The sequence below is a fragment of the Mesoplodon densirostris genome, chromosome 18, assembly GCF_025265405.1.
Source record: "Mesoplodon densirostris isolate mMesDen1 chromosome 18, mMesDen1 primary haplotype, whole genome shotgun sequence".
In the NCBI taxonomy this organism is placed as follows: Eukaryota; Metazoa; Chordata; class Mammalia; order Artiodactyla; family Ziphiidae; genus Mesoplodon; species Mesoplodon densirostris.
The window spans coordinates 43,558,220-43,571,052 of NC_082678.1; the positions used below are offsets into that span (position 1 = coordinate 43,558,220).

At 55.8% G+C, this 12,833-nt stretch overlaps 1 protein-coding gene and 1 non-coding gene across 13 annotated transcripts in view; both read right to left on the minus strand.

Annotated features, from left to right (window-relative positions):
* The window catches only part of CHD3 (chromodomain helicase DNA binding protein 3), a 25,651-nt gene continuing 12,818 nt past the window's right edge, over positions 1-12,833 (minus strand). For 4 of the 12 annotated variants that reach the window (XM_060081074.1, XM_060081075.1, XM_060081077.1 and 1 more), the window contains exons 16-40: positions 12,532-12,669; positions 11,885-12,006; positions 11,556-11,729; positions 11,281-11,422; positions 10,923-11,054; positions 10,166-10,283; positions 9,832-9,956; positions 9,424-9,655; positions 8,959-9,125; positions 8,310-8,487; positions 7,797-7,862; positions 7,244-7,329; positions 6,981-7,114; positions 6,279-6,423; positions 5,941-6,103; positions 5,705-5,826; positions 5,466-5,601; positions 5,251-5,352; positions 4,955-5,086; positions 4,232-4,340; positions 3,903-4,035; positions 3,370-3,611; positions 2,145-2,308; positions 1,774-1,900; positions 1-1,278 (exon numbers count right to left, since the gene is read on the minus strand). In XM_060081074.1, the coding sequence (XP_059937057.1) occupies positions 1,038-1,278; positions 1,774-1,900; positions 2,145-2,308; positions 3,370-3,611; positions 3,903-4,035; positions 4,232-4,340; positions 4,955-5,086; positions 5,251-5,352; positions 5,466-5,601; positions 5,705-5,826; positions 5,941-6,103; positions 6,279-6,423; positions 6,981-7,114; positions 7,244-7,329; positions 7,797-7,862; positions 8,310-8,487; positions 8,959-9,125; positions 9,424-9,655; positions 9,832-9,956; positions 10,166-10,283; positions 10,923-11,054; positions 11,281-11,422; positions 11,556-11,729; positions 11,885-12,006; positions 12,532-12,669 (3,630 nt within the window). In that variant the 3' untranslated portion in view covers positions 1-1,037. The other 8 variants (XM_060081085.1, XM_060081080.1, XM_060081076.1 and 5 more) reach the window with 7 other exon arrangements.
* LOC132479389 (small Cajal body-specific RNA 21) lies at positions 6,709-6,848 on the minus strand. The gene has a single exon (XR_009530510.1). It is a non-coding gene; the product is annotated as a small Cajal body-specific RNA 21 (non-coding RNA).

Consider the following 12,833-nt stretch of genomic DNA (forward strand, 5'->3'; position numbering starts at 1 on the left):
GAAAGGAAAGTATAATTTATATGTACAACCAATAAACCTGATACAGAAGAGGGGACTGGGACAGACCAGGAGTGGGTGTGAAGAGACCGGGAAAGGAGCAGCAAGAAAGTGAAGGGGAGCGAAGAGCAAGTGGGGGGTTCGCCATGCAAACTGCCACTCTCCCCAGCCCCTCCTGGGGAGGAGGATGTGCCCATGTCTCCCCAGCCTGCCCTCCACTATTTTGCTCTGGTCCCAAAGGCAAGGTAGTACCCTGACTAGGCCCCCTGCCTGACCCACTCAAGTTTAGTCCATATCCAGGTCTTCAGGAGGGAGGGTAGAAGTCCTCCAAGAACCTGAGCCCCAGAACTGGGGGCTCACCCCACATCTGGCCCATTGTGTTCTCCGCCACCCTTTCTAGGTTACCTGGGTCCCTAGGACAGATTGGGGAGCTCCTCTTTGGCTTAAGGGAGTATCACCCAAATATTACTCTTTGTAGGGGTGGTCCTTGGTCCCTAGGGAGGGGGGAAGATCCCCAACACAAGATGCCGGTACGCAGGAGGTAACTGAGCCAGTGAACGGCGCCTTTATTCTGAGGCTGAACAGCAATGGACTCCCTCCCTTGTTAACTGCTCCGCCCTCCATTTGGGGGGAGGTAGGGGAAGGAAACATGCAGCCGCCCCTCCTCTTCCCTTCCACCCTCCCAGGGCTCACTGTCACCCCTCTCTAAAGTCACCCTCCTCTCTTGAAAGCTCTTTTCCCCACCAAAGTCCCTAAAGGCCGGGCAAGGCTAACCCCCCACTTCTGCAAGAGATGGAGCTTATGCTGCAGGAATAAGAACTGGGGCGGCTCCACCTCTTTCCCCCCCACAGCCGCTCACTGGGAAGCTGTGTGTGCTGGGCAGTGGGGGGTACAGGTACTTGGAGGACCCTGCTGACCACCTCCCACCCAGACCTCTTCTCACCAGCACAGTCTTCAAAGCACGGTGGGAAAGGTGCACGGGGTGGAGAAGGGCAAAGGGCCCTTCTTGAAGAGAGCTGTAGAGAGGGGCAAAGGGGCTCCTAGCCCAGTGGGGGCCCATGGGGTGGGGAAGGCGGAGGACTGGCAGCAGGCCCCAGAGCCTGAGCTGGGGGTCGGCCTCGGGGACGGGGCCTGGGTGAAGGGCAGGCCTGGGATCCAGTCAGTCGTCTATACAGATCACCTCCCCGGCTCGGGGCTCCTTCCGATCCAGCCCGTCTGACACCAATGCCCCCACCATTTCCTTCTCCTTCTTCACCAGCACTGGAGGGCCGTTGGTGGCGGCTGTTTGGGAAGGGGGTAAGGAAGGGTCAATCCCTCCTTCACTTCCCATTGTCGACTGCTTCCTGACGACAGTATGTTCTTACTTCTAGGTCACCTCATGCCACATCCAATTTTCTAAGGCAGGGATGGGAAAAAAATCTCTCTCTCTGAGATTCCCCACTGTACGCATGATGGAACACACGTTCCAACTTTCACCGGAACCCCCTTCCAACTTCATATTCTCTTTCTCTGAAGTAAACAGCTGGAGGAGGCTCAGGTAGGAGGTACCAAGCCACAGAACCACTAAAACCCTAGATGAGGTTTTTGACGATGGGAATGGAAGAGAAGTTGAGAAAGGGATGGGAAAAACAAAGTCCAGAACCACTCTATTCCATAAAACACTGGATACTTCCAAGGAAATGAGATGGGCTGGACAAGTAAAAGGGTAGCTGAGCAGGGATGAAGCTTGGAAAAGGAAGAATGCAAGAAGCAGGAGGCAGGAAGTCACCAGCTGACCTGTGATGAAGGACCCTGCAGGCATCTGGCTGTAATTGGCGCCTGCGGCGGCCAGGGCCCCTACGGGTGCGGCGCTGAAGGCCGCCCCGTACCCCGGAGGTGTAGCGTACGGACCCGGGGGGAAGGCCTGGAAGAGAGAGCGAGCCCACGTTAGAGGGTCCACAGTCTGAGAGGAAAGAAGCTTCGGGGAGACATCATGGGCCAAACTCCAGAACTACTGAGGGGTATCATACAGGCAGGGAGACTCAAGGCTGATGAGCGTGCTGGAGCAGGTCGTTGTTCCACACTGCACGGGGTTCTGAAGGAGGTGTTCGTATGTGTGCAGGAGGAGTACCAACAGGGAAAACTGGAGTCGGGGGAAAGAGGGTTACCGGTGTGGGGTGAGGCTCCGTGCCCTTGCTGGCCAGCCGGCTGAGGATGCTGCGCTCGGACATCTGAAGGCGGGCTGCGATGGGGGGTATTCGGGACAGCGTGGCTGGCAGGCGGGTCACGTCCGCCTTCATGTCGCTCAGCAACTCCTCCAGCTGGTTCAGAACTGGGGCCCGGGCCACGGAGAAAGAAGGGCAAGAGAAAGACAGGGAAAGGGAGAGATGGAGCCAGGAAAAGAGACGAGGAGTCAGATGGACAGATACAGTCAGAGAAAGAGAGAGAGAGAGGAGGGCACAGATGTCGAAGAATCAGAGACCAAGGAAATGACAGAAGTAGAAAAAAAGAGCAACTCGGGGACAAAGAAAAAGTGTCAGGTAAAGAGGCAGAGAGACCAGATCGCCACAGAGGACAGATGGAGAGAAAGAAGAAAGGAAAAGGGAATATGGAGAAAAGGGAGATAGGGGAGGGAGGACATCGGAAGACATGGGGGCGGGGAGTTGTCAGAACATCCCATACTGAAAGAGTGAGGTTTTGGGGTTGGGGATGATGGGGAGGAAATAGTCAGGAGGCGTGGGAGGTGGTAAGTGGTGTCAAAGACTTAAGGAATCAAAGTTTTAATATGTAAGGGGGGGAGGGAGGTTAGAGGGTCAGCATTACAGATTCAAGGAATTAGAACAGGAGTCAAAGGGGCCAGGAATCAGTCACTACATCAGACAGGATTAGATGGTTAGAGGGCTTTAGAACTTAATCTATTATTGTCAAGGTAAGAGGGTTTGGGAGCAAGGGTTGAAGGTCAAAGGGAAGTTTCATGGGGTAGGGTCAGAGGGTGGGACGGTGGTGGTTTCTGCTTCATGGGGTGAATGAGACGTGAGGAGTGTGATTTGTGGGACCGGGGGTAAGGACTTTTGTGGACTAGACACAGGCCACAGCCCCAGAGAGAGTGCTGTTAGCAACATGGCAGGTGTGTGGGTCAGCGAAGACGTTCCGCCCTGCGGAGGGGACGTGGCACAGTCTCACGGAGTTTGGGGGGGGGGAGGTCCCTCCCTTAGGCACTGATGTGAATGCTACTGGGCACGGATGAGGGTTGGCTGCACGAATCCTAGAGGCTAAAACCCCAGGGGGTACCGGGTGGGTCGGGGTGGGGTCAGGGGTCAGACGGGGGTGGTTCAGAGGGTAAGGGGGTCAGAGGGGTGGGAAGGCTTTGAGGGGTGCGGGGTGAAGACTTACGCAGCGCTGTGGGCCCTCCCCCGCGCGGGGCCGCCGCGGCCCTTACCCTTGTGCAGCACGGCGTTGGCCGGCTTGTTCCCCGCCAGCGACTCCTTGGAGAGGTGCTGGTGGCTCTCGGCCAGGCACTCGGCCTCGGCGAAGCGGGCGTGGAGGGCCATGGCGGGGTGCGCCGGCTCCTGCGAGAGGTTCAGGTAGGCCGCCCGCCGCAGCTGCTCCTCAATCACCAGCGCCTGCTCCAGGAGCTACGGGCGTGGGGAGGGGGCGAGTGCGGGAGCTGCCGGCAGCAAGCACGCAGCTCGGGGCTGGAGACCCACGCCGCCCTCACCGGCGGCCCAGACCCCCAGCTCCACACCAACACTGACTGCGGCCCCGATCCAGACCACAGTGCCGAACACAAGGTGACCCTCTGGCCTTTGCCTCGAGCATCGCCTCAACCCTCGAGGTGTGAACCTTGCCGACCTTGCAACCAGATCCGGTCCCACTTCTGACCCAAGCCCCTCTTCAACACGGTTCCTTTCCTCCCTCCTCCTCACCTTGAATCTCCGGGCCAGGAACTTATTTTTCATCTCCAGAAAGTTCCCCTTATTGGCTTCAGTTTTAAATGGCTCGTTGATAATGGCAAACTGAGCATCATTCTGGATGTCCTGCCACCGTGCGTAGCCATGGCTGCCAACGAAGGAAGGGGATCATCAAGGAATTTAACAGGGCTAGGCTGGACTGTGAACACGCCTGCCTTTTGGCCTGGCCGCCCCAAAGTGCGGCACTAGGCCCCCTTCCCTAAGTGTGGACTCGTGTTCTCTGTAGTTCCCCTCTCTCCAGGTTGAGAGAACACTTTTTTTCTTGCATTTGTATCCAAGGATACAGGACAATCCCAGCCAGAAGCCAATAGTCATGTCTTCGGTGCCAGATCTCATTGAGTTTCCCCGAGGAAATAGCTGCCCGTTCCTCATTCTGCCACAGCGTGTGGAGCTCTGAAAAGAGGGCAGAAGACAGACGAGGCATCAGGAGTTTGTGAAGCCCAACGGGCTGGTACAGAGGGAGGAACCGAACAGTGGGACAGGACTAAGGGCTTTTTAGGAGGAACAGGGCAAGGTTAGGTGAAGGGTTAGGAAATAAAACTAGTTACAGGGCCTCCCTGGTGGCGCAAGTGGTTAAGAGTCCGCCTGCCGATGCAGGGGATACGGGTTCGTGCCCCGGTCTGGGAGGATCCCACATGCCGCGGAGCGGCTGGGCCCGTGAGCCATGGCCGCTGGGCCTGCGCATCCGGAGCCTGTGCTCCGCAGCGGGAGAGGCCACAACAGTGAGAGGCCCACATACCGCAAAAAAAAGAAAAAAAGAAAAAAAAAAAAAAAAACTAGTTACAAACAAGGTTCAAGTTAGGATTAAGAGTACAGGTGGGATGAAGGCAGCTCTGGAGTTAGAAGTACACTTAAGGAGGACCAGGGCAAGGGTCAGAGACAGCATGTGCCATTTCATTGGCAGTTACTTGGAATTAAAGGTGGAAGGAGGCCTCAGGCCCAAAGAGAAACCCCATGAGGATGAGCTAACCCCAGTGAGGAGCAGAGGGCAGTGAGGGCCCCCCCACCTGTGAAGCCACCGTCTGCAATATTGAACATGAACCGCGGCTTCTCTGCCTTCTCCTCACGTCGCCCGTTGGACCGCGGCTCGTCTCGAGGAGGCCCAGGTCGAAGCTCCCGGTCCCCTTTTACGTCTTCTGCTACAGCAGACGGGGCAGAGCTCACACCTCAGGAGAGTCTCCTCCCAGGTACTGGCCCCTGGAACAGCTACCCACCCGGGACCCAGGCATTTGGTTCCCAAGACCCCACCTCCCCTCCCCTGATTCCCTCAGGGACCCAGGTGGCCGGTCCTTCCACCCATTACCTCTCTTGCCCAAATCCCCCGTCTCCCCCTCCGGCCTCTCCCTGTGTTCCTGTCCATCCATCGGCTTCTCCTCTCCCCTCTCTCCTGGCGTCGACTCCGTGGCTGTGGGAGGGGGTAGGGGACAGGAATGGAGGATGTCACCCTCAGCCCCTGACCCCAGAAGAGGGAACCCCCAAATTCTAAGACCCCCATCACCCCTAAGGCCATGCACCCACCTGACTTCTCTCTGTCCCCACGGTACCCAGGTTCAGGCTCCATCTCTCCAGGTACCCCTGGCAACTCATCCTCTAGAGGAATCTTCCTTGGCTCCAGCCGCTCCCCAGGTGATGGGGCTGGGCTGGGGGTATCAGCCTAAAAGAGGACAACGGAGTCAGGACGAAGTGGGGGCTCCTAGGCACCTGCCTCCACGACTCTGCCACTCCCTCCCCTCAAAGAAAGCCAGGTAGCCACACACCTCTGTTTCCATCTTCTCCCCAATTTTGCTATTCTTCTCCGGCTTCTCCTCCTGGTTTTCTGCTTCATCCTTCTCCAGAGGTGTCCTCATGCCATCTCCTTTCTCACTGGGAGCTGGAGTAGCTGCAAGGGTAAGGCGGAGTGAGGCAGGCAGAAACTCCCCACCCCAACTCCAGTCCCTCGGCGTCGAACGGACACTGGCCCCATCTGTCTCTCCCGCCATCCTGAGCTGATTACCAGGTTTTGAGGTGCAAGGACTGTTTGCAGCAGAAGCCTCAGGAGTGGTGGGAGACGTTTTGGTAGGAGAGGAGGCTCTGGAGGAGCGCTTGGAGTCAGCACTGGGGTCGGGCATCAGCTCCGGCATAGACCAGCGCCCATTGATGTGCTCAAACTCCTGAACCTGAAGGGTGCGGGGGAGTCGTAGGGACAGGGATCAGCTCCAGCGACTGGACACATAGCAAGCTCCAGCGCTTCTCCCTATCTCGCACCAGCGTGAGTCCGGAACTCAGGGACGAGAGGCAGAGGAGCACAGGGTCTAGGCAGCCAGCCTCTTTGGCTGAGGGGAAGACGGATACCTTCTTCTTGACGAGAGACATGACTCCAATGCGGGTCAACACTTGCTGGCGACTCAGTCCCTCCCGAGGGACCCCGTCAGCAAAGGTTTCAGAGCCGTCTGCCCCGGGCTCACAGAGATGGCGCATGAACAAAGACACATAGGCCCTAAGGAGCACGGGGGTGGGAGGTGCGTTAGGAGAGCCTTAGCGGGGGCAGGGGAGTAAAGGGGGCACAGGGATTACTGAACCTGAAACTCCCGGGTGCCTCCAGGGGTCCTCCCCTGGGCCTCTCAATCTCACCATCACCTGTCCTCCAAATCCTAACTCCCACATCTGCCCCTCCCCTTGCATTTCCACAGTCCCCTTGGCCTTGGTTACTTCATTCCTAGGCCCCATCAGTCAGCTCTTCATCCTTCCCACCAGCTCCCCTGCCAGGTTATCGTGGTCAAATAAATGTGAGGCAAGGACAGCCCAGGCGAGGCTCCTGTCTCCACTGCCTCTCCCATTGGGGAGGAAGCCCGGCCTCCCTGCTCTAGGCTCATCTGAGGGGAGGTGGGGCGGGCTGAGCCCACCCCCCAGGAAACTGAGCCAGGAAACACTGTCTGGCAGGGAGTACGGTGATCAGTTGAGTAAGGTCACATCATATGGCGGCCAAGAGGAAGGCAGTAACGCCCCAAGTTTTTACCCCTCCATCCAACTCAGCCCTGTATCACCCCCACTCACTTGAACTCTTTCTCAGTCTTGCCCCTGAGGTCCCGCACCAGCCACTGGGTGGTGAAGGCGTCCTGTGGGGGCATGCCCCAGCGCATCACAGCGTTGAGGAAGGCCTTCCGCTGACGGGTGTTGAATCCCAACACCTGATGATGGGGGGCAAGGAGGGAGTGGGCAGTGAATGTCCAGGATCTCATTTCTTGGTCTGTTCTACCCTCAGTGACTCAGCTTCAGTTTCCTTCCTTCTCTCCTCAGGGACCGAGGCCAGCTCTCACCTCAATGTTGCCCCCAACTCGAGCCAGCAGTGGAGGCAGCGGCTTATCCTTCTCGTTCCGGAGCTGCCTCTTGGACTGTCGACGCCCTGGGTGGGGAGACGGTGACCCCGGTTAGTAGAGCTGCTGCCTTCTGCCCCGCCCACTCTTTCCTAGCCCTCCATTCTCACAAGAGACAGAACACAGGAAAGGCCTGTGTCAGCTCTGAGGCGCTTCTAATGTTCTTCCCAGCGCATTCAGAACTAGTACCCCAATAGGTCCAAAAGAATCGTCATACTAAAAAATCAGCAGCACCCATACGATGCAAGCAAGATTACTGGCGGGAGTGTAAAAGGATGTTCCCTTTCTTGATTTTTCATCTAGGTATCTAAGCCTGCGTGGTTATATACTCCCCATTTTAACAGTGGCGAGATTACAGATATTTCTTCCTTTTTGCTTACCTGCAATCTTTACTTTCTCTACAGATGAGCATTTTGTATAAAAATAGTGGGCTTAATAGACAATGGGAAGTGAAATGGGAAGAGGTGCGGTAGAAAGACAAGAAAACAGATGCCACCTTCAGGACGCTCATCAAAGTCTTCATCCTCCTCCTCTGATCCCACTGAGTATTCTGACTGGTTATCTGCGAGGGGAAGGGCTCAGTGGTCAGCGATGGCTCCCTGGATAAGCCCAGGCTGGGGCCCTTCTGTCCGGACGCCTCCCCTCGGAGACTTCAGCACCTTCACTCTGGCCTCGGCCCTCCTAGGGACGCCGGGTGACTGCCTGCAGTCTGACTCAGGACCACACACCATGTCCACTCACCCACCTACCTCCTGACTCCTGCATACCCCACTCTAAACAGGGACCCCTGGGTGTCCATCGGAGCCCTCTGCAACTGCTACATAGCTGAGATCACCTGCAAATCCACCTGGCCTCCGGGTACTCCCGGTGTCCCTTCCTAATAATCTCTTTCTACTTGGCAGGGAAGGCCCTGACTTCTAAGCCTCTCTTTTCCTCTAAATGCCCCCAGCTCCAAGCTCCTTCTCAGCACTGTCCCCTTCTCGGTCCCTCCCTCAGGGACGGTCCTCACCTTGGTCCTCCTGAGCAGCATCGTTGTAGTTCACCTGCTTGCGGACCCTCTTGCCTTTGCCGAGGTTGCGGGCCAGGTCTTCCTGCTGCTGCTCGTAGTGGTGTCTCAGCAGCTTCTCCCAGTAGTCAGGATCCACATTCTCCTCCTGCTTGATGATCTCTCGCTCAATTTCCTCAATCTGAAGGGCAGCAGGACGAACGCTGAAGGCCTCCCCTTCCAGTCCTTCCGCCATGACAAAATCCCTACGCGCCTGCCTCCACCCAGCCCTAGACCTCGTCACTGTGTGTAAGTCCTCTGTGTAAGTTTTCCTTACCTCTTACCTGCAATATGCTTCTCCTCCTCGTTATTTCCCTCTTTTCCAAACCTCTCCTCTAGTGCCCTCTGTGTCCCTCACACTCTGACTCAGAAGGTTCCCTCCCGAGTTTATCACCACTTTCTCTGCCTAAGTTTTCTCCAAATTCCAGTCTCATCCTTTAGACCAAGAAGTCGTTTGAGGTCCACTACCGCTCTTTGATGGGCACTGGGGTAAGAGATCAGATAAAAAACAAGAGCGAAGAGGGATCCTCCAACTTCAAGGTCTGGTCAAGGACATCGACACCACCCCTCAGAGATGGCCCTGGATGGACCGTGTCTGGCCCCAGCCTCTCACCTTGTCCTCTTCCCTCACCACGTACTGGGCCACCTTGAAGGAGCTGAGATACTCATTCATGTTCTGCACATCCGTGTCCTCAGTTGCATCCTGGTTCCGGTCCAGGAGCCGAGCGATGGCCTCGTTGTCATAGTGAATCACACTGCTGTCCTCCTCCTTGTTCTCCCCTGGTGGAGTTGGGGAACGAGAGGGGACTCTGAGCTCTAACCAGAACCTCAGGCAGAACTTTAGAGAGATCAGAGGAAAGCCTTCCCCTCTGCTTCCTTTTCACGGGAGCTCTGGAGAAGGCCCTTTCCCTGGACGTCTACACAGACATTTGTTGTTGTTTTCAACCTTACAGGTGAGGAAAGAAGCCAACCTTCCTCCAAGGATGCAGAGAAGAGATTTTCTTCAGGGGGTTTCAGAAGAGAAGTGCTCACAGACAGCAAAGACCTGCTTACAGGGAGCTGCAGAAAAGGCTCTCACCCTCATTTTCATCCTTAAATAGCTCCTCGGTGCCAAATTTGAGGATGTCATCCAGCTCCTGCTTGGACATGGAGCCCGCCTTGGAGCCCAGCCCAGGCCGCACCACCAGATGCGTCAGCATCATCTTTCTCTTGGCCACCTGTGTGATTCGCTCTTCCACTGATGCGCGAGTCACAAACCGGTAAATCATCACTTTGTTGGCCTGGCCGATCCGATGAGCACGGCTGAAGGCCTGCAGGGGCCGGAAAGTGGGGATGGGCCAGGGGAGTGGCAGCGGAGACACGCCCTACATGCTCTGGAAAAGAGGCTGACAAGGAAGGGTCTTCTACCCACCAAGAGGTTTTTCTGACCCCAGAACAGACAGACACATCTCCTTGCTCAAAGGGGCTCCAGGAGGCGTGTTCTCACCTGGATATCATTATGGGGGTTCCAGTCTGAATCAAAGATGATGACAGTGTCGGCAGTTGCCAGGTTGATGCCCAGGCCTCCAGCCCGGGTGGACAGGAGGAAGCAGAACTGTTGGGCCCCAGGAGCTAGGAGGCAAGAATCAGGAAATCAGGCCTTTCTTGTACCCAGCAGGTCTGTCCACCTGCTCCTAGATGTTCCCTGACTACAAACGATGCTCTCAACTCAAAAGCCCAGGTGGCTAATATCCTCCCAGGCCAGCACCCTCCCGTCCCAGGGACCTAGGCACAGGTTTCTCGGGCCTCCCACACCCAGCAGGGACCAAGGTCCCCCTCACCATTGAAGCGATCGATGGCCTCCTGCCTCAGGGCACCAGTGATGCCGCCGTCAATGCGCTCATACTTGTAGCCTTCGTAGTCTAAGAAGTCCTCTAGCAAGTCTAACATTTTGGTCATCTAGAGCAAGAGAAAAGGCAGGAGTCTAGAGCGACGAGGCAGTGGGATGCGCCCTGTCTGTTCTGACTACCTCTTTATTCTCTCTCAACCCCAGTCCTTACACTTGTACCCCTGCCCTGTCATATACCCCCCGGAGCTGTTTCCTCCACCCCCAGCTCCTCCTGGGACATTCTTGTCATTCTCTCTCTCTTGACTTAAGACCATTTCTCCTAAGGAAGAGGTTCTCCTCTGACACCCGTGACAAAGTTTCAGGGAAATCTATGAATCCCCTGAAAATCTGTACAAAATTGTCTAGTTGTGTGTGCAGTTTTCTGGAGAACAGACCCACAGCTTTCATCAGATTTCCAAAAGGTCTGTGCTCTCCTCCCTTCCCCAATAATGTTAAGAAACTGTACCAGTCCCAGAGATGACCTTTAGGAGGCAGATGGCTCACCCTTCCCTTTCGCCCCTTTTGGCATACAGAAACTGGACTACAACTTCCAACAGCCTTAATTAAGAAAAGGGATCAGAGACCAAGATGAACTTAGCTATACCAGAAACTCTTAGGGGTGTGATTGCCTAACCTCGCATCCCGTGGCAACCACAGGAACGAGGTAAGCGATTATCTGATGGTGAGAAAGAGCTACAGGGATGGGTCACCTGCGAGAAGATGAGCACTCTGTGTCCTTGCTCCTTCAGCTTCCGCAGCATCTTCTGCAGCAGCATGAGCTTCCCAGATGCCTTAATAAGTGCCCCACCCTCATATGCCCCACTGGGAAGTTTGGGGGACTCCTGAAAAGAAGGCAGGAAAGAAGGAGGAGAGGCTCAGTGAACACACCCCCGTATTCTGGCTGTGCCTAGAAAGCTGGAGGCACAAATCCAGGCTCCACACTTTTACAATTCCTACTCTTCTCAGAAATCTAGTCTCTGGCCTCCCAGCCCAACTCCAGCCCTGTGCTCAACTGCCCATGTTTCCAAAGAGCCAGGCATTTCACAGTCCCCCAGCTCCCGTATCTACCATAGCAGCCACAGGAAAGAGATATGGATGGTTGCAGCACTTCTTAAGATCCATCATGATGTTAAGCAATGACACTTGGTTCCCACCTCCTCGTGAATTCAAGGCCTCAAAATTTCGGGTCAGGATATACTTGTAGTATTTCCTAAAGGCCAGGGCAGGGGCATAGAAGAGACACAATAAAGGAAGCAATTATGATGTTGCATTTGGCCACCAACTCTTGGAAAGCTGCCACCAAATCCTCAACCCTGGTCCAGGTAACCCGCCTTGCATCTCACTTCTGCATGGGGCTCAGCTCCACGCGGACGATGAGCTCTGTCTTGGCCGGCATATTCTTAAAGACATCAGCCTTGAGCCTCCTCAGCATATGTGGCCCCAGCAAGTCATGAAGTTTCTTAATCTGGTCTTCTTTGGATATGTCGGCAAACTCCTCCAGGAAGCCTTCCAGATTGCTAGTAGCCAGAAGGAGAAAAGGAAACGAATAGGCGTCAGGTTCTTTGCCCCTGACCTCAGGCTCTGTTCTTCACTCCAGGTGAATCCTCCTCCCACTCATCTTCTCAGTCCCTCCACCTCTCCTCTCTGCAGACCACCCTACTGAGCCACTTACTTAAACCTCTCTGGGGTGAGGAAGTTCAGAAGATGGAAGAGCTCCTCCAGGTTATTCTGCAGCGGAGTCCCTGTCAGCAGCAACTTATGATCTATCTTGTAGCCATTGAGGACCCTGAAAAACTAGAAAATGGGGCAAGGAAAGGCAGAGGAAAGGGCCCATCAGTGGCAAGTGGCTGGCCCACAGTACCACCTTTCCCTGCCTCTAGCTCTTATTTCCTTCAGGATCAGAGGCCCTCACATCCCTAGTCCTCTCCCTCTTCCAACCTGGACTTCTCCCCAGACTTATTCCCAGGCTTCCTGCCTCCCTGATTGCAGAAAGTCCCTGAAACTTTATTTTTTAGGACTAGGGCAAGTAGGAGTCCACAGCCTCAAGTTTCTTTTTTTTTTTTTTTTTTTTTTTTGCGGTATGCGGGCCTCTCACCGTCGCGGCCTCCCCCGCTGCGGAGCACAGGCTCCGGACGCGCAGGCTCCGGACGCGCAGGCCCAGCGGCCATGGCTCACGGGCCCAGCCGCTCCGCGGCATATGGGATCCTCCCAGACCGGGGCACGAACCCGTATCCCCTGCATCGGCAGGCGGACTCTCAACCACTTGCGCCACCAGGGAGGCCCAGCCTCAAGTTTCTGAGGCCTGGGTATCTCACTCACCTTGGACTGGTTGTTCTTGAGCCGATGGGCCTCATCCACCACGAGACAGGCCCAGCGGATGGAGCCAAGAGCGGCCTGATCAATGGTGATCAGCTCGTATGATGTCAGGAGAACATGGAACTTCACCTGCGCCTCCCTCTGCCAACACAACCATTGTCCATTTGGCTGCCACCCCACACCCGAGCATCTAGGCCTCCACCCCCATTCTCCACGCAGACACCCAGACCTAGCTGAGACTCCCAAAGGGAGCCCGTTGTCCTGTCCTCCAACTTTGACTCCATGCAGGGACTTCTGAATGTGGC